At 49.5% G+C, this 20,891-nt stretch overlaps 1 protein-coding gene across 2 annotated transcripts in view; it reads right to left on the bottom strand.

The window, feature by feature from the left end:
* LOC142558612 (agrin-like) overlaps positions 1-20,891 on the bottom strand; it is a 521,743-nt gene that overhangs the window by 159,858 nt on the left and 340,994 nt on the right. For both annotated transcript variants that reach the window (XM_075670788.1, XM_075670789.1), the window contains exon 7: positions 12,312-12,773. In XM_075670788.1, coding sequence (XP_075526903.1) covers positions 12,312-12,773 — 462 coding nt within the window. The remainder of the gene's footprint in view (positions 1-12,311; positions 12,774-20,891) is intronic.

Below are 20,891 nucleotides of genomic sequence, written 5' to 3'. Positions count from 1 at the left end.
ACACTCTGGCTATTTGACAAGGGCAAAAATATCTCGTGTATGCATGAGTTTGTGAACAAAGCATAAACAGAAAAAACACAGCATAATAGTAAAAAAAACACAGAAATGCATAGCAGCAAGATAAAATTACACAGGATACATCGCAGCAACATACGAAAAAAATACATGAACGCGGCTTTCAAGAAGAAGATATTAGTGAATTAATGCACTTCTCATGTCAACAAGTGAACATGTTTCAGGAGTTATACCCCTTGACAATAATTTATTCAAAACAGTGGGCAGGCTATGTCGGAGCATCTGTTGCCCGTACATTGTACGGGAAAAGGGAATGTGCCAAATTTCTTTTTTGCGAAAGGAGTATTCTGAAAGATTTTGACTGAGACAGGGTAATTCAAGAAAACTAAGCTGGTTATTTTGGATACAACGCTTATATTTCAATGCTAAGTAATATTCGTACACGGTATTAATCGGCACAATTTGGTAACGAGCAAACAGTTCCTGAGTGTGAACAAGGTAATCTACGTTTGCAATGTAGCGTACAGCTTTCTTTTGAAGCATGTATATTTTATTAATATTTGTTGTAGTGGTAGTACCCCAAACCAAGAAACAATAATTTAGGTGGGACACAAACAGCGCATTGTAAATAATTAATTTTATACGTTCGGGCAGAAAATGCCGACATTTTGCGAGAATTCCGGTGCACGTTGCCAGTTTACTCATAACGAACTGAACTTCAGTGTCCCAGCTCATGGTCTTGCTAAAAATTACCCCTAAAATCTTGACAGTGTCTACAAACTGGACACGTGAATCGCCTATGTATATATGTATATCGGGTTGAGTGGGAAACTGTCTTGTACTGAATAGAAGCGCTTTAGTTTTTTTCGTGTTTATGAGTAAAGAGTTTGCTTCAGACCATTCCTTAAGTTTATCAATAATAATAATAATAATATTTGGGGTTTTACGTGCCAAAACCACTTTCTGATTATGAGGCACGCCGTAGTGGAGCACTCCGGAAATTTTGACCACCTGGGGTTCTTTAACGTGCACCTAAATCTAAGCACACGGGTGTTTTCGCATTAAGTTTATCAAGAGCATTGTTAGTAACAGAAACCAGAGATTTTATGGAACCACCTGTGAAAAATAAACTTGCATCGTCAGCATAAATTACATATTTCGGCTGGCTAACAGTCAAAACAAGGTCATTTATATATAAAATGAAAAGTAGAGGTCGTAAAATACTACCCTGTGGGACACCAGCAGTAATAGTTTGAAATGAAGATACATGTGGCCCTATTTTAACGCATTATAGACGATGACGCAAGTACGATTTCAGTAGTTCAAGTGGAGTGCCACGTATGCCATAAAGGTCTAATTTTTTAAGTAAGGTATTATGATTAAGGCGATCGAAAGCCTTTGAGAAAACTATGAAGATGCCGATGCACAATTTTTTATTTTCAAAAGCGTTAAGAACAATATCTTTATGGGACAATAAAGCTGATTCGGTAGATTTACCTCGCAAAAAGCCATGTTGTGCTGTTGATAACAATTTAAACCTATTGCATAATTTCATTAACCGTTGTTCAATAATTTTCTCCAACCCTTTCGAGAAAAGCGGTAAAATGGAAATCGGTCGGTAAATTGACATGCTATTTTTATCACCGCTTTTATATAATACTATTACTTTAGATTTCTGCATCTGCTTCGGAAAGGACCCGCTTGATAAGGCAAGGTTATAAATATAAGTTAATACTGGTGCTATTAGAGTGAGGACAAATTTTACCGGTGAGATTTGAATGCCATCTATATCACAAGACCTGTTGTTCTTAAAGGAAGTAAAAGTACTGCACACTTCAGTGTCACCCGTAGGTTCCAAAAATATACTATTGCTATTCCGTCGTATAGTGTTGCAAGCGAAATCTGAACTCAGACCAGTATTTACATTATCTTTGAAAAACGTATTAAATTTATCTGCAAGTGCAACACCTTCAATACGTTCACCTTCAAACCAAAGCTCTGTAACTCTTGACGTAGACTGTGCTCGGTTTAATAATTTATTAACTTTTTTCCAAACTTGTGCGCTACCATTACAGAACTCCCTGTCAAACCCATTGTACAAAAAGTTTCTTTTTTCGTTTCTGAGAAAAGACGTCACTTTATTGCGGTATTGTTTAAACTTGCCTAGGTCAGCAAGGGACTTGGTCCTCATAAATTTCTTGTATAACTGGTCTTTCTTTTTAATCATTCTAAGGCAATCTCGATTTATCCATGGCTTACGACTTCTAGGGGACTTTTTTACAGTTTTCTCAGGGTAATGATCATGGTATAGGCGTTTAAAACAGGTGATGAATGCCTCATACGCCACATCTACAGTCTCAGAAGAAAAGACGTCATCCCAGTTTTGATTTGAAAGAATAGAAAAAAAGGACGCGAGGGTGTCCGGAGTAATATTTTGCACAGTATTCTGCGCCGATAGGTTGTGTTGTTTATTTGCGGCACATTTCAGGAGCACATAAATGGGATAATGGTCGCTGATAGAACTGTGTAATACACCTGAAAGTAAGCTACTAGTATTTAGGTTAGAGATAAATACATCAATAAGTGTGGCTGTCTGCATCGTAACGCGTGTAGCCGTCTGAGTCAGTATGCAATTACCACTTGATTCTACAGTTAGTAAAAGAGCTTCCTGCGCAGGAGATCGTTTCAGGAGATCAATGTTAAAATCGCCCACAAGAAATAAATTGAACTTGTTGTCGCTTACGTAGCTGAAGAGGCGGGCTAGAAATTCAATAAAGGTACTTATGTCAGCATTAGGGGGTCGGTACGCTACGGAATAAATATAATTTTGTGATAACAAAGTTAAACATTCAACTTCATTGCATATAAATAAAAATTCCGAAAGAACTTCACAGTCGAACTTATTTTTAACCAAGATAGCAAGCCCACCCCCCATCCTACGGGATCGATTTGCAAAGAAGCTCTGATATCCGTCCAGCTTGTAAATTTCTTCGCCACATGTATACCATGTGGCGAAGAATGTGGTAGAAAGACGTCTATCCGCTACCACGCATTGACGATGCCCTGGATTGCCTGCATGGAGCACAATATTTTTCGTCCATCGACCTTCGCTCCGGCTACTGGCAAATTGCCGTCGATGACATGGACCGCGAGAAGACAGCTTTCACTACTCCCTATGGCCTGTATCAGTTCAAAGTAATGCCTTTCGGTTTATGTAATGCCCCGGCCACACGATCATATCTGTTTTCTGTCAGGCGGGGCTACAACTAAAGTCGTCCAAGTGCCACTTCGGTCGTCGTGAAATTTCTGTGCTTGGGCATCTCGTTGATTCTTCTGGTGTACGCCCTCATCGTGATAAAATACGGGCAGGCAGACTTTCACGTGCCAACATGTGCCAAGGATGTCCGCAGCTTGTTAGGCCTTTGCTCCTACTTCCGTCGGTTTGTCCGAAATTTTGCGAACGTTGCGCGCCCTCTGAATGAGCTCCTCAAAAAAGACGCTGCGTTCATTTGGGGCCCTGAGCAAGCTGGTGCTTTCACCAAGGTGATTGGACTGCTTACGTCCCGCCCATTCTCACTCACTTTGATGCGTCAGCTCCAAGAGAAGTCCGTGCCGATTCCAGTGGCCATGGTATTGGAGCTATCATGGCACAGAAACAACAAGGCGGAGAACGTGTTATTGCCTACGCCAGCCTCCTTCTTTCCTCTGCAGAGAGCAATTATTCTACCACCGAACGCGAGTGTCTGAATCTCGTTTGGGCAGTGGGTAAATTCCATCCCTATTTGTACGGCCGCCAATTCACCGTCATCACTGATCACCACGCTCTGTGTTGGCTTTTGTCCCTCAAAGATCTCTAAGGCGCCTTGGCCGCTGGGCGTGCCTCCAAAAATATCCCGTTGTATACAAGACCGGCCGGTTACTCAAGATGCGGACTGCTTGTCGCGCCATCCTGTCGACCCTCCTGACGTTTCTGCGGCCGGCATACCTGTCACCGTTGTCTCTCTGGCTGCTTTTCGCGACATAGGAGCCGAACAACGTCGGGACCCCTCATTGCAGCACCATATTAAACGGCTCACTTCAACGACGCCTGATCCTTCCCTTCGCATTTTTGAACTTCAGGATGGTATGTTGTACCGCTCCAACATGCGCTTGGACGGCCCTGCCCGACTCTTCGTTGTGTCTGAGCATCTGCGTCAGACTGTTCTCACCCAGCTTCATGATGTACCGCCTGCAGGTCACCTTGACGTGTCACGGACTTATGACCGCGTTCGTCGCCGCTTCTTTTGGCCTGGTCTATACCTTGACATCTGCCGTTATGTCGCTGCGTGTTATCTCTGTCAACGACGCAAAAAGCCGACCACACTGCCTGCTGGTCGCCTTCAACCACTTGACGTACCATCAGAACCATTCTTATGTGTAAGTGTTGATCTTTTAGGCCCTTTTCCTTCGTCTGCTTCGGGAAAGAAGTGGATTGCTGGAGCAACAGACTACGCCACCCAATATGCAATCGCACGGGCTCTTCCGACAAGCTGTGTAACCGATGTCGCCGACTTCCTCCTAGAAAACGCCATCCTTCACCACGGCGCCCCTCAAGAGCTCCTCACCGACCGAGGCCGCTACTTTCTTTCTAAAGTTGTCAATGACATTCTACACTCGTGCGCGACTAAACACAAACTTGCTACTGCTTACCATCCACAAACTAACGGTCTAACCGAGCCCCTTAACCGCACCCTTACTGACATGCTGTCCATGTACGTCTCCGATGACCATCGCGACTGGGACGTTGCGCTACCGCTCGTTACATTCGCCTATAATTCGTCTCGCCGTGATACCGCAGGCTTCTCTCCATATTCCTCTTGTTTGGCCGTGACCTTACGTTACCTTTCGACACCGCTCTGCCTGCTAGTCAGAATTCCACATCCGAGTACGCCCGTGAAGCCATCCTCAAAGCACAAGAAGCAGGCCATATTGCTCGACGTCCACTTGTGGAGTCGCAGGACAATCAGCGGCGCTTGTATGACGCCCGCCATTGTGATGTCCATTACACAGCGGGGGCCCTGGTTCTCCTTTGGTCGCCATCGCGACGCGTTGGCCTCTCGGAGAAGTTACTTTCACGCTACTCCGGCCTTTACCTTGTCTTACGTCAAGTAACTGACGTCACATACGAAATCGCCCCTCCTGAGCCAACCGTGGCTCAGCATCACTCTGATGGGGTCCACGTCGCGCTTCTTAAGTTGTATCATTCGCTCACCTCCTAACCAGCACCGAGCCGGTGCTTCAGCCGCCGGGGGTCATGTGACACATTGACGAAGATGTTTTAATCATCGTCGGAAGAAGACGATGTTCTCGTCTTCGCGCGCTGTCTACCATCTTGACAGCTGATATAGTTATTGTAAATAATCCGTAAATACACGTCTGACTGGTTTTAACCCCGTAACAATATCACCCGTTTATGTCCGTCGTTCTTCTTGACTAGGACGGCACCGAGGCCTAGGCTACTGGCGTCAGTGTGCATTTCGGTATCGGCGAAATGTGCAAGTAGCGGCGGTGACTGCATGCGTCGTTTTGTTCTTGAAATGCGTCGGCCTGCAGCGTTTGCCACTTGACCTCGACGTCAGATTTCGTTAGATGCGTTAGCGGCTAAGCTATGCGTGAAGAGTCTTTGACAAAGCGCCTGTAGTAGGCACACATGCCAAGAAATCTACGCACTGCCTTCTTGTCGATGCGCTGCAGGAACATTGCGATGGCAGCTATTTTCTGCGGGTCGGGGCGTACTCCGGATTTTCTGATGACGTGGCCTAGGAACAGAAGCTCAGCGTAAGCGAAGCGGCACTCTTTCAGCTTCAAAATGAGCCCTGATGACTTGATGGCCTCTACTACTGTTGCAAGCTGCCTAAGGTGATCGTCCAAATTTCCAGCGAAGACAACGACGTCATGCAAAGAAACAAGACACGGCTGCCACTTCAATCCAGATAACACCATGTCAATGACGCGCTGAAACATTGCAGGCGCCGAGCACAGACCGAATGGCATGACCTTGAACTCGTAGAGGCCGTCTGGTGTGATCAAGGCGGTCTTTTCGCGTTCTCTCTCGTCGACATATTGTTACGTCCAAGCGCGTAAAAGGGACGCGTGGATCAAGAAGAGAAAGAAAGAAGAGAACGAAGACTGTGCAGCGGCCATTCCTGTTGTTCGTAGCCTGCCGTTCCTGCTCTCGCACGCCTAAATAAACCCCTTTTCCCCGTGCTTGTAACAAATTGGTGGACGGTGCGGGGTACACCTCGTAACCACGGAGCCTACGCTGCTACAACTTCGCCGAAGCCGTCGACTTGCCGGACTTCCGCCACCATCGCCTGACATGACTGAATACGCCTGCCAGATTCCCGAAGGTTCTGACGCGGCTTCAAGGCCAGCACCTGGCGTTCCGTGGCAATACTACCGGGTGCCACTCACTTTCGGAGGAAAAGCCGGAGAAGATGTCGACGAGTGGCTCACAAACTACCGAAGGGTGAGCCGATCTAACGGTTGGAACTCGACAGCACAGTTGTCAAATGTTGTGTTTTCCCTTACCGACACAGCACTCGTCTGGTATGAGAATCACGAAGACACGCTCACTTCATGGGAGCTTTTCGTAGAGGAGCTCAGAGCGTGTTTTGGAGACTCTAGCGCAAAAAAGAAACGCGCCGAACAGACGCTTTCGCAAAGAGCTCAGATTCCCGGCGAGACCTGTACAACTTATATCGAAGAAGTGCTGAAACTGTGCAAAATAGTGAACTCTCAAATGTCTGAAGAGGACAAAGTTGGACATTTGTTGAAAGGGATAGCCGAAGACGTCTACAATTTTTTGATCGGCAAAGAAAGCTTGGATTCCGTGTCTGACGTCATTCGCCACTGCAGGACCTTTGAGACGCTGAAGATGCGACGGATAATACCGAAGTTTAGTCGCCTGGCTAATGTCACAACGGTGGCAAGTGTAGACCCGAGTTCGTGTGTTGACCTTCCAGCAACAATACGGCAGATTGTTCGCGAAGAGTTGCTCCATCGGGAAGAGATGTACCGTTGCACACCCGGCATCGCTGGTGCGTACTTACCACACGAGATGCGAAACACGGCCGTTTCGCCCGCATGGCAACCCACGGTTCCCTCAGCGACGGTCGAGTATAGGTCTACCCCACAAACGAGAGCGACCCTAAGCTATCAAGATCATGACTACGACCGACGCCCTCGCCGCACGCACGCCTCCGTGCGGCCGATGCCTAGCCATGATGAAGGGGACACACCTGCTGGCTATGCAGTCGACAGCAACATGCGTGACTACGTGCAAGAACATCGAAATTTGCGGCATCTGCCGGTGTGTTTCCAATGCGGTGTCGCGGGCCACATAGCGAGATTTTGCAATCGTCGCCCAACAACGTGCAATCGTAGATCGGGGTCTTCAACAAGGACCACACCTCCTACGAGGACAACTCAACAGCCATGCACCACCTCTTGGTCAGCTGGCGTCCCTCCTGGCAACGATTACTGGCAGAGAAGCTTCCGGAGCCGCTCGCCGGCATCTGACAGGAGTTTGACGCCACCGCCAACTTCTCGTGCACCGCGTTTACGTCAATCTCCATCGCCAGTGCGCCGCTCAGCCTCGCCTTCACAACCGGAAAAATAGCTAGCGCGGCCGATGGGGGTGAGGTCGCTCGACACGTGCTATGGACAGAAATGCCCCCAGCAGTTGCTATGATTAAGAACAAAGTGCATGTACTTGTTGATGGTGTTCCTACAATGGCTTTAGTGGATACCGGGGCAACTGTATCCGTACTGAGTCTCGGTTTTAAAGGTCGGTTGGGGCGCAAAGTTGTATTTCCGTGGAACCAGGCGGCAACATTTTGTGGAGTGAGCGGCGAGTCGTTGCGTCCTGTTTGTGTGTGCACTGCTGAAGTGTCCCTGGCTGGTGGAGTTTTCGCGACGGAGTTTGTAGTTATCCCCCGATCGACGCACGAAGTGATTTTGGGCATCGACTTTTTGCGGCAGTGTGGTGCGACCGTTGATTGTCGCACGGGGGAAGTTTGCGTCGATGACCATGTTTCGTCCGGGCTCTTAGCGGAGACTTGCAGTCAAGGTGAACTTTGTGTGTCTGCAGATACTGTTGTGCCTGCGTACACCTCGGTGTGCGTGCCGGTTGTATGTCGCGGTGAAGTTCCAGACAGTTTCGACGCCTCCGTAGAGCCAATGCATCTAAATTGTATGAAGAAGAACATTTTTGTCCCTCATTGTGTGGTATCCATCGGCAACGGGCGTGCTGGCTTGTGGACGGCCAACTGCTCGGCAGAACCCGTCCTGCTTCCAGACGGCTTGAAACTCGCCTACTTTACAGAATACACGTCTTCGTCCGTAGCCGTACTAAGAGATCCGCCGTGTGAACCTGCTGACCCTCGCCAAGTCTCAGACAAAAAGCTTCTGTCTATGATAAACAAGTCGCTCAGCACAAGGGAGCGCCATACCTTGGTGGATACGCTTTCTAAGCATCTGTCAGTGTTTGACTTTGCGCAGCCGGACAAAGCGTTCTCGATTCCCGAGTTACGAACGCGCCATACTATCGATACGGGATCTGCGCGCCCGATCAGGCAAAAGCCTTATCGCGTGTCGCCTAACGAGCGCAAGATAATCGGGGAACAAGTGAGTGACATGACGAAAAATGGGATAATACAAGAGTCCTCGAGTCCTTGGGCAGCTCCGGTCATACTCGTCAGAAAGAAAGACGGTAACTGGAGATTTTGCGTTGATTATCGAAGATTAAACGCCGTGACTAAGAAGGATGTCTAGCCGCTGCCCCGGATTGATGATGCAATTGATTGCCTTCATTCGGCCTCTTATTTTTCTTCAGTGGACCTGCGCTCAGGATATTGGCAAATCCCGATACACCCGACAGACAGAGAGAAAACAGCCTTCATAACCCCGGATGGATTATTCGAATTCAATGTGATGCCATTTGGGTTGTGCAACGCTACAACAACCTTTTAAAGGTTCATGGACACCATTCTGCGTGGGTTAAAATGGAACATCTGTATGTGCTATCTTGACGACGTTGTTATATTCGGGCGCACATTCAATGAGCACAATACGCGCCTGGATATTGTCCTCGACTGCATCAAAAACGCCGGCCTGGTTCTGAACTCCAAGAAATGTAAATTTGGTGACCGTCAAACCCTTGTGCTGGGTCATCTTGTTGACAAAGACGGTATCCGGCCTGATCCCCTCAAGACGGCAGCTGTTGAGGCATTCAGTGCGCCGCAGTCAGTGAAGCAACTTCGTAGTTTTCTGGGTCTTTGCTCTTACTTTCGCCGATTTATTCCTGGTTTTGCTGACGTCGCTTATCCTCTGACAAATCTGCTACATAAAGACGCACGGTTTGAGTGGACACCCGAGTGCGAGTCTGCATTTCGTCAGTTGAAGTTCCTGCTGACCTCCCGACCTATCCTTCGCCAGTTCAATCCTACTGCGCCGACAGAAATCCACACAGATGCTAGTGACGTCGGTTTGGGTGCCGTCTTGGTCCAACGTTTTGACGACCGTCAGCACGTGATTGCTTATGCAAGCCGCTCATTAAGCAAACCTGAACGAAATTACACGGTGATAGAGCAAGAATTCCTCGCTATAATCTTTGCAGTTCAGCAATTTCGCTCGTACTTGTACGGACCTCCATTCCTAGTCGTCACAGGCCACCATTCCCTGTGCTGGCTCGTGAATCTTCGCGACCCTTGTGGTCGCCTTGCGCGCTGGGCTTTGAGGTTGCAGGAATATAACTTCACTGTTGCCTACAAGAGTGGCCGAAAACATGCTGACGCAGACTGCCTTTCCCGTATGCCGCTTACTACGACGGACTGCGACGCAGACGATTTTGATCATCTCGTCGCTTCTGTGACATCCGGTTTTCCAGAAATCGATGCGTTCAAAGCAGAACAACGGACAGACACCAAATTGGAGCCACTCTTCACTTCTGCCCATTCATGTGCAACAAGCAGCTACTGTCTACGTGACGGGCCCCTGTACAAAAGGAACTACTCAAGCACGGGTGCACGCTTTCTTCTAGTGGTGCCGGAGCGTCCCCGGCCAGCAATCCTTCAGGCTATGCACGATGACCCTACCTCCGGTCACTTAGGCACTGTGCGCACCCTTTATCGCATTCAAGAACGCTTTTACTGGCCCCGGATGCGACATTCGGTTGAGTTGTATGTCGCCAGCTGCATACAGTGTCAACGTCGGAAACGCCCAACCACTGCCCCATCTGGTCTCCTTCAACCTGTGCCGCCTCCCAGCTCACCGTTTCGGCAAGTTGGAATTGATCTGTTAGGCCCTTTTCCAAAGTCATCTAAAGGGAACCGCTGGATAATTGTCTGCGCCGACTATTTCACGCGCTATTGCGAGACGGCGGCTATACCATCAGCCAACGCCACCGAAGTATCGCTCTTCTTACTTCACGTTATTGCTCTGCGACATGGACCGCCTGGTGTTATTATAAGTGACCGGGGACGTTAATTCACGGCGGATATCGTGGAAGAGCTTGTGCGTTTATGTAACTCGCACCTCAGGCACTCGACGCCGTATCATCCGCAAACGAACGGCCTCACTGAGCGCACTAATCGGACAATCACAAATATGCTTTCCATGTATGTTGCGTCCGATCACAAGAATTGGGATGAAGTTCTACCGTTTATTACTTACGCCTACAACACCGCCAAGCACGAGACAACCGGCTACAGCCCCTTCTTCCTTCTATATGCTCGGCCGCCCCCGTATACGCTCGACACTGTCCTCCCTTTTTACCACCACGACAATCCTACGGTCGCCGATACGCTATGCCTTGCTGAAGAGGCTCGGAGACTTGCGCGTCTGCGGACTTTGGCATCACAAGAAAACTCCAAAGCCCGCTACGATGCACGATATCGGCCTGTTGCATATCACCTTGGTGATCTCGTTTGGCTTTGGACTCCTACAAGGAAGCGCGGTTTGTGCCAAAAGCTGCTGGCAAACTACGATGGACCGTATGTTGTCATCGACAAAGTCAGCGAAGTGAACTATACTCTCGCGCGCCTCACGAACAATGGTAGACGTTCTGCTAGGACACAAGTCGCGCATGTAGCACGGTTGAAATCATGCACGCCACGTCAAGCTTGTTGACTCGCCCAGTGGGCTTTGTCTGCGAGGAGAGGTATATGTTACGTCCAAGCGCGTAAAAGGGACGCGTGGATCAAGAAGAGAAAGAAAGAGGAGAACGAAGACTGTGCAGCGGCCATTCCTGTTGTTCGTAGCCTGCCGTTCCTGCTCTCGCACGCCTAAATAAACCCCTTTTCCCCGTGCTTGTAACAATATATTTGCCAGTAGCCAGACTTGAGGTCCATCGACGAGAAGTATTTAGCGTTGCAGAGCCGATCCAATGCGTCGTCAATCTGTGGAAGGGGGTACACATCCTTCTTTGTCATCTTGTTCATTTGACGATAATTGACGCAGAAGCGTAGGTTGTATTTGTGCAGCGAAGACGGGTTTTGCAATCTACACCATGAATTACTAATATGTAATCTGATCCACACGTATAGGTGTTGTGTATGCCCATCGAAGCTTCAAGGCCGGCTGTTGAACGGTGCGTTTGGTAGCCGAACTTAAAACTCCTGGCTCACACGAGAGTTACGAGTGAATCGCTGTACATAATAGTAATTGAAGGCGTGTATTGCCTAACCTGCCTTCCATACCTGCCATTCCTGCCTTTCCGGTGTGCCTTCCATGCACACCGGAAATAAAAGGGTGTACACCCTTCCAACACCCACATAAATGGGTGTTAATGTGGACTAGCACCCTTACACCCTAAATTTATTTTGCTGGACACCCTTCATCTAGGGTGCTTTAATTGCACCTCAACTGTAGGGTGTAGGCAACAGCACCCTTAGCGTGTCGGTCTGGTGACAAACCGATTTACACCCTTGAGGGTGTTAAACTGTTTAGTGTGTAAGAGCTGCGCTCTAAATCCAGTTTACTGAGGAGATCGTCATAGTGTGCGTGGTATTTTTTGGAGCTGCTTATCTCCTAAAACACGGCAGCTTTGGCTTCGAGGGTAGGCTTCATTAGTAGTGATTACGCGCTATATTTAATTCCCCGATAGCGACATTCTGCTCCAGTTTTTTTTTTTGGTTTCCCCTGCGGGACGAAGGCCACTCCCGCCACTATTAGCGCTTATAAGTGCTTCTCCCTTTCGTTTGTACCTCCTTGCAGCTGGCGCGTACGATCACTGCGCGTGGAGAGAAACGGCTTACCGTGTCGCAGTGGATGTCGCACTGGCAGTCTCCGCCGGGCGCACACAGCGCGCCAAAGCGGCAGCTGCACCCGTCCCCACTGCCGCCGTCCGGGTCCTGGTCGAGGCCAGCGCCCGCGCAGGGCCTGGGAGGCCCCAAGTCGCGTCCCTGCTGGCATGAGGCCCTGCGCAGCTGGCACTCGTTGGCGTACGGCTGGCCGCGGGTGTCGCACACGGGCTCCAACCCTTCGGGGCAGTCTCGCGGGCACACGCAGACGCCGCTCTCGCAGCGTGCGCCGAGCTCACAGCGCACTCCGCGGCACACGTCGCAGGCGCCCCGCGACGCCACCGCGATGGCCCGCTGGTGGCGGCACGACGCGCGCCGCAGCTCGCACTCGTTGGCGTACGTCAGGCCGTCCGAGCCGCACACCGCGTCGTCCACGGGAGACGGGCACGGCGGCGGGCACCCGCAGCGGGCGCCACCCTGCGCGGCGCGACTTCTGTGCAGTACCGTACACGCTTCCCCGGAACGCCAACGTTCAACGTGCTGGCCTGCGGACAATCCTCTTCTCGCTCACCTAAACTGCATTCACGCTTCTCTGCCCGTGGCTGCTTCTAAATCCAGAGTCTTCCTGGGTTTGTGCAATTCTATCTTCTATTTGTGGCCAAACAGTGCTTGTTGTATGATAAATTAGTAATAAATTGCTTCCCTGGTTTACAAATGTTTTCTACATTGTTCCCCTATATATGTTCTACGCGTTCAAATTCGCTGCATACACGTAGGTTCGTATGCGGTATACAGGCTGTCCCAACTATCTTGCACCAAGACTTAAAAGTATGCAAATGCCACGTCGATGCACAAAATCATGTCAGTGTTGTTTGCGGTCCCTTGGAGATACTGAAATTATTTCTTGCATTGCGCCTAATTGCATAATTTTGCGTAAATATTTATTCAAATTCTTAAATGTAGAATTAGATGAAAATTGTCAATGAGAAAATTTTAGAGCAATATGAAACCTCCCCATACAGCTTTCTGTTGTTCAATCCGTGGTACATAACACTGTTTCTCGGAGCGTGAAAGAAGCCCGCTAATACACTCAAAGTGCCTCGAAAGGCCAGGCGTGTGGCAATTTTGCCTGCCAAGTTTTGAGAAGGGGCCAAGTGGTAATTCATGGAGATGTGTACGGCGCGAAAGTGCGCAAAGAACGGAGAGGCGAGGAGGGAACAAGAGCTCACTATCGACTTCAAGTGCGATTCCCGAGTTGGATGTCAGCGTCTGTCCACGTCGTGCCTTCCCGTTGTTTGCCCGCTGTAGCAGTCTGCACATCATCTACTTTCATGATGTTTAGATTAGTTCATGGTTCTCCGTAGCCGTGATGAAGAATATACGTGCAGTAGCTCACGTCGATGATAAACAGTGTTGGCATGGGTGGTCAGAGGCGTTACAGATAAAAGGTTAAACTATAAAGTAGGTAAAAGGCACAAAATTGGTTTCTAGAATGGCCAAAATAAAAAATAACAATATGCCGCAGAAACCTGCACAGCTTGCACGGAATATTACAAGTACATCAAGAACCGGAAGTCGCACGTTTTGTTAATGTGGCGGTAAGGTTACCGCTCGCTAAGCTGGGTCTACGTTGGTACCAATACACTGAATATATTATTGCGAAAAGCATTCGTTCCCTATGTCAGCCGTTTTGGTCTATCTATCTATGGTGCCAAGAAAACGTGCACCCTCCAGAAATAAAAGAAAAATAAAGAACATGATGTTTCGAACGCCCTGGCGTAACATCGCGAACTAACCGGACACAGCATTGACTGGAACTCGGCAGTCATCATCACAATCAGAAACACTTATGCGCCCGTTTGCTTTTAGAATCATACTACATTTAATCAACTAGACACACGATAAACAGGACGCGGGGTAATCTTCGCGAGATATACACCCGTAGGCTGCGCCACCTCACCGATAAATAGCCGCGCGCCCATGCTTATACCTTCACTGTTATCAAGGGACCCGAGGGGGGCCCGAAGCGTCCAGTTCTTTATTTTTCCTTTATTCTTGGCGAGCGCATGCTTTTTGGCACCAGTATGTTTCCTCGCCAGACCAGTTCTCGTCGAACACTTAACTATCTTTCTATCTATCTCATCAGAATCATCATCACCACCACCACCATCATCATAATCATCATCATCATCCCATATTAATAATATTTGGGGTTTTATGCGCCAAAACCACTTTCTGATTATGAGGCACGCCGTAGTGGAGGACTCCGGAAATTTTGACCACCTGGGGTTCTTTAACGTGCACCTAAATCTAAGCACACGGGTGTTTTCGCATTTCGCCCCCATCGAAATGCGGCCGCCGTGGCCGGGATTCGATCCCGTGACCTCGTGCTCAGCAGCCCAACACCATAGCCACTGAGCAACCCCGGCGGGTGTCATCCCATATTATGCTCACTGCACGACCAATGCCTCTCCCTGCAATCTCCATTACCCTTGTCCTGCGCCAAGCGATTCCAACTAGCGCCCGCGAATTTCCAAATTCAATCGCCCCACCTATACTTGTACCGTCCTCGACTGCGCTTTCCTTCACTTGGCACCAATTCTGTAACCGTGGTCGTCCAGCGGTTATTTAGCCGGCACAGTACAAGACATTCCCACTTCATTTTTTTGTCTTAATGTGAATTAGAATATCGGCTATACTCGTTTGCGCTCTGATCCAAAAGGCTTTCTATCTGTCTCTTAACGTTAAGCCTAACATTCTTCATTCCGTCTCTGTTTGCGCGGTCCTTAACTTGTTCTCAAGCTTCTTTGTAAGTCTCCAAGTTTTTTGCCCCATATGTCAGCAACAGCAAAATGCACTGATTGTACACTTTCCTTTTCAATGATAATGGAAAGTTTCCAGTCATGAGCTGAAGATGTTGGCCCTATGCTTTCCAACACATTTTTATTCTTCAGTGAATTTCCTTCTCATTGTCAGGGTTTCCTGTGAATAACTGACCTGGACAAACGTACTCCTTCACAGACTCTAGAGGCTGACTGTCCATCCTGAACCCTTGTTCCCTTGCCCTGCTATTTATCATTTTCTTTGTCTTCTGCACATTAATATTCACCTCACTCTTAAGCTTTCTCTGTTAAAGTACTCAATCATTTGTTGCTGCTCATCTCCAGTGTTGCTGAACAGAACAATGTTATCTGCAAACCGAATGTTGCAGAGATATTCGCCGTCGATCCTTATGCCTAAACTTTCCCAGTTAAATAGTTTGAATACTTCTGCCAAGTAGGGAGAGAAAAGCGCGCTTTGTCGACGCAGCCGAATATCCGAACGGCCATATATACACCGCCGTAGTCATAGACACCGAACCCAAAATCAAAATGGCATGCCGTGTATACACCAAACACTCTGAAATAGAGGAGAGAGTAGCGATTGCGCTGGCCCTCACAGAACAGGAATGCGAAGTTGTACTAAGCAACTCGCCAACGGCAGTAAAGAACTACGCCAAAACTACGCTCCCGAACCTAAACGAGACGGAGCACCGGACGACGCAAGACATGACCCACTGCGCCGAACAGGGGCAATGCCTTTCGCACGATAGAGAACACTGATCGCGGAGAATGGGACAGGCTCCCTAGATACAATAACATAACCAGTGCATATCTAAACGACAGAACGATATACCCATTGACGAGCCCCAAATTTAACAGGAGGCAGGCAGTCACCTGGAAACAGTTCCAAACGAACACCTTCTTTAACCAATTCTATCTGAAACGTATCTTCCCAGTTAAGGATCTGAACGACACGTGGAAATTTGGCCAGGAAGGACCAACAACACTCAAACACATGCTGTGGGAGGGCAATGCAGTTATAGGAAGGATGTCTCCGGACACCCTGTCGTCGAGGTGGCCCGCCGCTCTTCCCAGCTCAGAGCTCGGCATCCAGACGTAGGCAATGAAGCAAGCCCGTGAGGCGGCGCTGAGGCAGGGCCTTGAATGGATGGATGGAAAAACTTTATTTTCGTCAGAACGCATGCGCGGACGATTCCGTGCTAGATGGCCATCAGCTCATGGCTGTCGGCGACCTGGGTGTCCCACTTCACGGCCCTGGTCTGGACGACCGGGTCTGAGCTGGCCAACACGGCCTCCCACTGCTCGAGAGAAGGATCACGCATAATATCCGCCGGTGGCGGCGCTATGCTACAGCTTCATAATATGTGATCATAGGTGGCCAGTTCCTGGCACCATTTGCATTGCGGCTGAACGTCCGGGTGATGTTGTTTAACACGTATGGGTTATAGAAAGATCTCGTCTGCAATCTTCGCCAGACGCTTTCCTGCGCCTTTTCCAATTGCTTGTTCGGTGGAGGGTAAATTCTCCGCTCAACTTTGTAATGGTTATTAATGTCGTGAAAGGACACCAGCCCATCTCTCGTGGCCCTTTCCAGAATGTCCGGCTCACCTGCTCGGCTGACGAAACCTCGAGCATTCATGTGAGCCGCCTCGTTCCCAGGCTTCCCAGAGTGTGCCCAGACAATTTCCACCTCCGTAGTCCCTCGCCCCGTGGCCCGCTTTAGTAATCCTGCCGCTGTGACAGAGATTCGGCCCCTCGCCAAATTTCGGATGGCTGTTTTACAGTCGCTGAAAATCAGGTCAGCTTCAGTATTACCTAGAGCTAGCGCTATCGCCGCCTCCTCTGTAGTTTCTGAGGAGCGGGTTTTGACTGATCCAGAGGTGACTAAGCGTCCCCGCCCGTCCACCACCACAACTGCAAGTGCGTCCTTGTTCTTATACTCGGCGACATCTACGTAGACTGCCCCGTTGTACTTCCCGTACTTAGAATATAAAGCTCTGGCTCTTGCCTTCCTACGATTCTCGTGATGTATCGGATGCATATTTTTAGGCAAAGGTTTTATGTACAAGCCCTTGTGCATTTCTCGCTTCACCTGAATTTTCATGTCCCCGGCTGGAGGATCAACTCCAATGCCGATCCTCTCCAATATAACCCTCCCTACTCTCGTTTTGGAAAGCCTACTGAGTTGCATCGCCAAGTGTGCCTCCCGCAGTTCTTCCAAGGTGTTGTGCGCCCCTAATCCCAGCAGCCTTTCGGTAGAAGTATTGTTAGGCAACCCAAGGGCCGCCTTATACGCCTGTCTAATCATAGCCTCCACCTTGCCTTTCTCCGTCGCGTCCAACTTCATGTAAGGCGTCGCATACACTATTCTACTTAGCACAAATGCGTGTACCAGATTACACAAGTCCTTTTCCTTGACGCCTTGCTTACGATTGGCGATTCTCCTGATTAGTCTCACGGAACCATTGACCGTATTTTTGAGCCTTTCCAAGGCCTCCCTATTCTTCCTGTTAGTCTGCAGATACAGACCCAGGATCCTGATCGTTTGGACCTCAGCGACTGTGCACCCCCCACTTTCACCTTCAGCGGTGGTGGCGGCACATAGTGCCTCGCATGTATCCCTCTTGGTTCCCTGCCTCCCCCACTAGCTCCTCCACAATATCCACTGCCTGTTGTAAAGTTTCCTCCAATTGTGCGCCGCTACCCGTTGTTACCAATAGAGTAATGTCATCCGCCTAAAATGTACGTTTAAGTCCCGATATCCTTGCCAGCCTGGGCGGTATCTTGATCAAGGCGAGATTAAACAAGAACGGCGATAAAACCGACCCTTGTGGTGTCCCCCTGCCCCCCAACGGGAAAGGATCCGATTTAAATTCTCCGACTGCAATCACCGCAGTCCTGTCCTCCAGAAATGATCTGATGTATTGGAAGGTTCTACCCCCCGGTCCTATGTCCGATAGGTTCTTTAATATTGCCTCATGGGTGACATTGTCAAAGGCCTTTGTGAGGTCGAGCCTCAAGATAGCCTTGGTGCCCGTGCCGTACCCATGATCAACCACGTCCTTTTTGAGCTGTATCATGACGTCCTGCGTTGATATATCAGCCCTGAAGCCAATCATCGTTTTAGGTATCGACTCCTTGTCCTCCACATAACCCTGAAGCCTGTTGAGGACCACATGCTCCATCAATTTGGCCAAACAGGACGTCAGCGAGATGGGTCGAAGATTCTCAATACACATCTTCTTCCCTGGTTTAGGAATAAATGTAATCCTAGCATGCTTCCACTCTGCCGGGATCTCCACGGCCGCCCAATATTTGTTCATCAAGTCCGTGAGCCGTGACTTGAAATCCGTGACTTGAAATCCGTGAGTCCGTGACTTGAAATCCAGGTTCCTCAGCATTTTATTAGTAACCCCGTCCGGACCCGCTGCCGACGTAGTACGAAGCTGCCCCATTGCAAACTCCACCTCAGCCACCGTAAAGTCCGCATCTAATTCGAGGTTTTCCTCTCCCGAGTAATGCGGCAAGCAACCGCCCGCCTCCCCATTTATGTAACGACTTCGGGGTTCTTGAATGAACTCCCCAGTCGTGCCTTGATACTGATGAACTAACCTAGCCATTTGACCCTTCTGCGCCGATTTGGTTGCCGCCGGATCTAAAAGGTGCCTCAACAACTGCCACGATTTTTTGCATCCGAATTGCCCATTCATCCTGTCACAAATCTGCCCCCATTGTTTGCACTGCAAGTCCAAGGTGTAGGTTTCGATTTCTCGTTCTAGCTTGGCCACCTTCCTACGGATGACCCCATTATGCTTTTGTTTCTTCCACCTCCGAAGGAGACTCGCATGCGCTTCCCACATGTGTAACAGTCTAGAGTCCGCCGCAAAGCCCTCCTCCACCATCGGAACCTCTTCAGTGGTACCCTTCACGTCCTGCTTGAGCGCCTCAACCCAGGCTCCCAAGTCCTCGATTTCCCCGCTCACTGTGTCTTTCCTAACTTTCCGAAATCTGTCCCAATCCGTCACTCTAGTTTCTTTTACCCTGTCTTTGTGCTTAGCAGCACTAAATACCGTGGAAAGGATATAGTGATCACTGCCCAGTGGCTGTCCCGTGTTTACCCACTTTGCATCCCTAATTCCTTTAACAAATGTGAGATCCGGAGAGGTGTCTATGCTAACGCTGTTGCCTATCCTCATATAATCTAGCGGGTTGTTCAAGATCGTCCATTGTAGGTCGTGAGCAACCCGCCAAAGCGTATTTCCCTTCGGAGTGGCTCGGATGTAGCCCCACTCCGGATGAGGCGCGTTGAAATCTCCAACCACGATGAGTTGAGCCCTAGCCGTTGCGTCTTTATCAAGAGGTCTGGCAAGCCCACCCCTTCATCTTTCGGAGAACAATATGCATTAAGAACAAAGAGACTCTTATCGTCCTTTCTTTTGGGCAGAACCTCTAGCAGGACGTAGTCCTCTCTACTGCTATCTATGGTACGCTGAATCGCCGTGGCGTTGCGATGGACTAGCATGGCAGTGAAGACGCTCGATACACCCCCCCCCCCCCGATCAATCTCTGGCGGTGTAAATGCCTTAAATCCCGGTAATTTCACCCAGCCACTAGCCTCTTGCAAAGCTATAATGTGAGACTTACTGTCCAGATTTTGTATGAGCAATTGCAGGTTCCCCCGCTTGCGACGGAAGCCCCTGCAGTTCCACTGCCAAACCTCAATTTGCTGGCGAGGGGCCATGATTAGGCACTAGGTTCACTAACATCGGCGCTTGGCCGACTACGGGAGGCAATCTAGGCTGTAGCGTAGCATTGAGCTGTTGAAACATGCCCATAACCTGTGTTTGGAAAGCCCGCATGTCATTGGTGAAGGCGTCAAGACGCTCCTCAATCTTGTGTAGTCCGGCTTCGATCCTGTCGATCCGAGCTTCCAACCTATCCTGTCTTTCCTCCAGTTTTCCTATTCTGTCCGCAAGGGCAGACATTTACCCCCTAAGACTAGTGACTTTAACGACTGGCTGCTGCGTGTCCGCCGTTGAAGTTTCTGCCACTCTTTTTGCATTAGCTCCGTCATCCGCCGATGGTGGCCTCTTAATGTTCCCCCAATTCTCCACCTCCATAGCTGTGCTCTCGCTCTCGCGAGAAGCAGTCGCCTGTGCCGCTTTCAGTGGGGCCTGGACCACCGGCGTTTGTACCCTTTGTCCTTTGTCGCTTTTAAGCACGCGTTCCATCTCTCCCATCCTGACTTCCATCTTTTTAATCGTCTCAGCCTGCTGCTGCACCTGCCTTTGTAGCTCCTTCTCTCGAGCAGTCTCACTCTGGGAGGCCACGTAGGGCCAGCTCACCTTTTTTCTCGTGGCACTGGGACTTCTTCCATGACTGGAGCCCTGTTCTCCTTTGCCACGCTCGGGTCCGGGCAGTGGTGGGAAGTGGACCGGTCCCTGCTCTTGTTATCGTCTCTCGCACCACTGGATGACCGCTTCCTGGGCCTCGAGCGCCGCTCCTCCTTGTCAGTTTGGCCCTTGTCCTCACTGCCCTGCTGCAGGCCCGTCGGCTGCTTACGGGCTAGACGAAACTTGCAGTTCCGGCTCCCCGTGTTGTGCGCCCCATGGCACACGATTCAGTCCAGGGTGCAGGTCAGCGGCTCTCCTTCCGGTGGCGCAGGATGGTCTTTTCCGCAGCGGTGACACAAATTAGTCTTCGGACGATAACAAACGTCCGCCCGATGTCCCACTCGTCTGCAGTTATAGCA

This window comes from Dermacentor variabilis, chromosome 9 (genome assembly GCF_050947875.1).
Source record: "Dermacentor variabilis isolate Ectoservices chromosome 9, ASM5094787v1, whole genome shotgun sequence".
NCBI classification, from domain to species: Eukaryota; Metazoa; Arthropoda; class Arachnida; order Ixodida; family Ixodidae; genus Dermacentor; species Dermacentor variabilis.
Note: the sequence above shows the minus strand (reverse complement) of the source record. Positions and strands in the feature narration are given on the sequence as shown.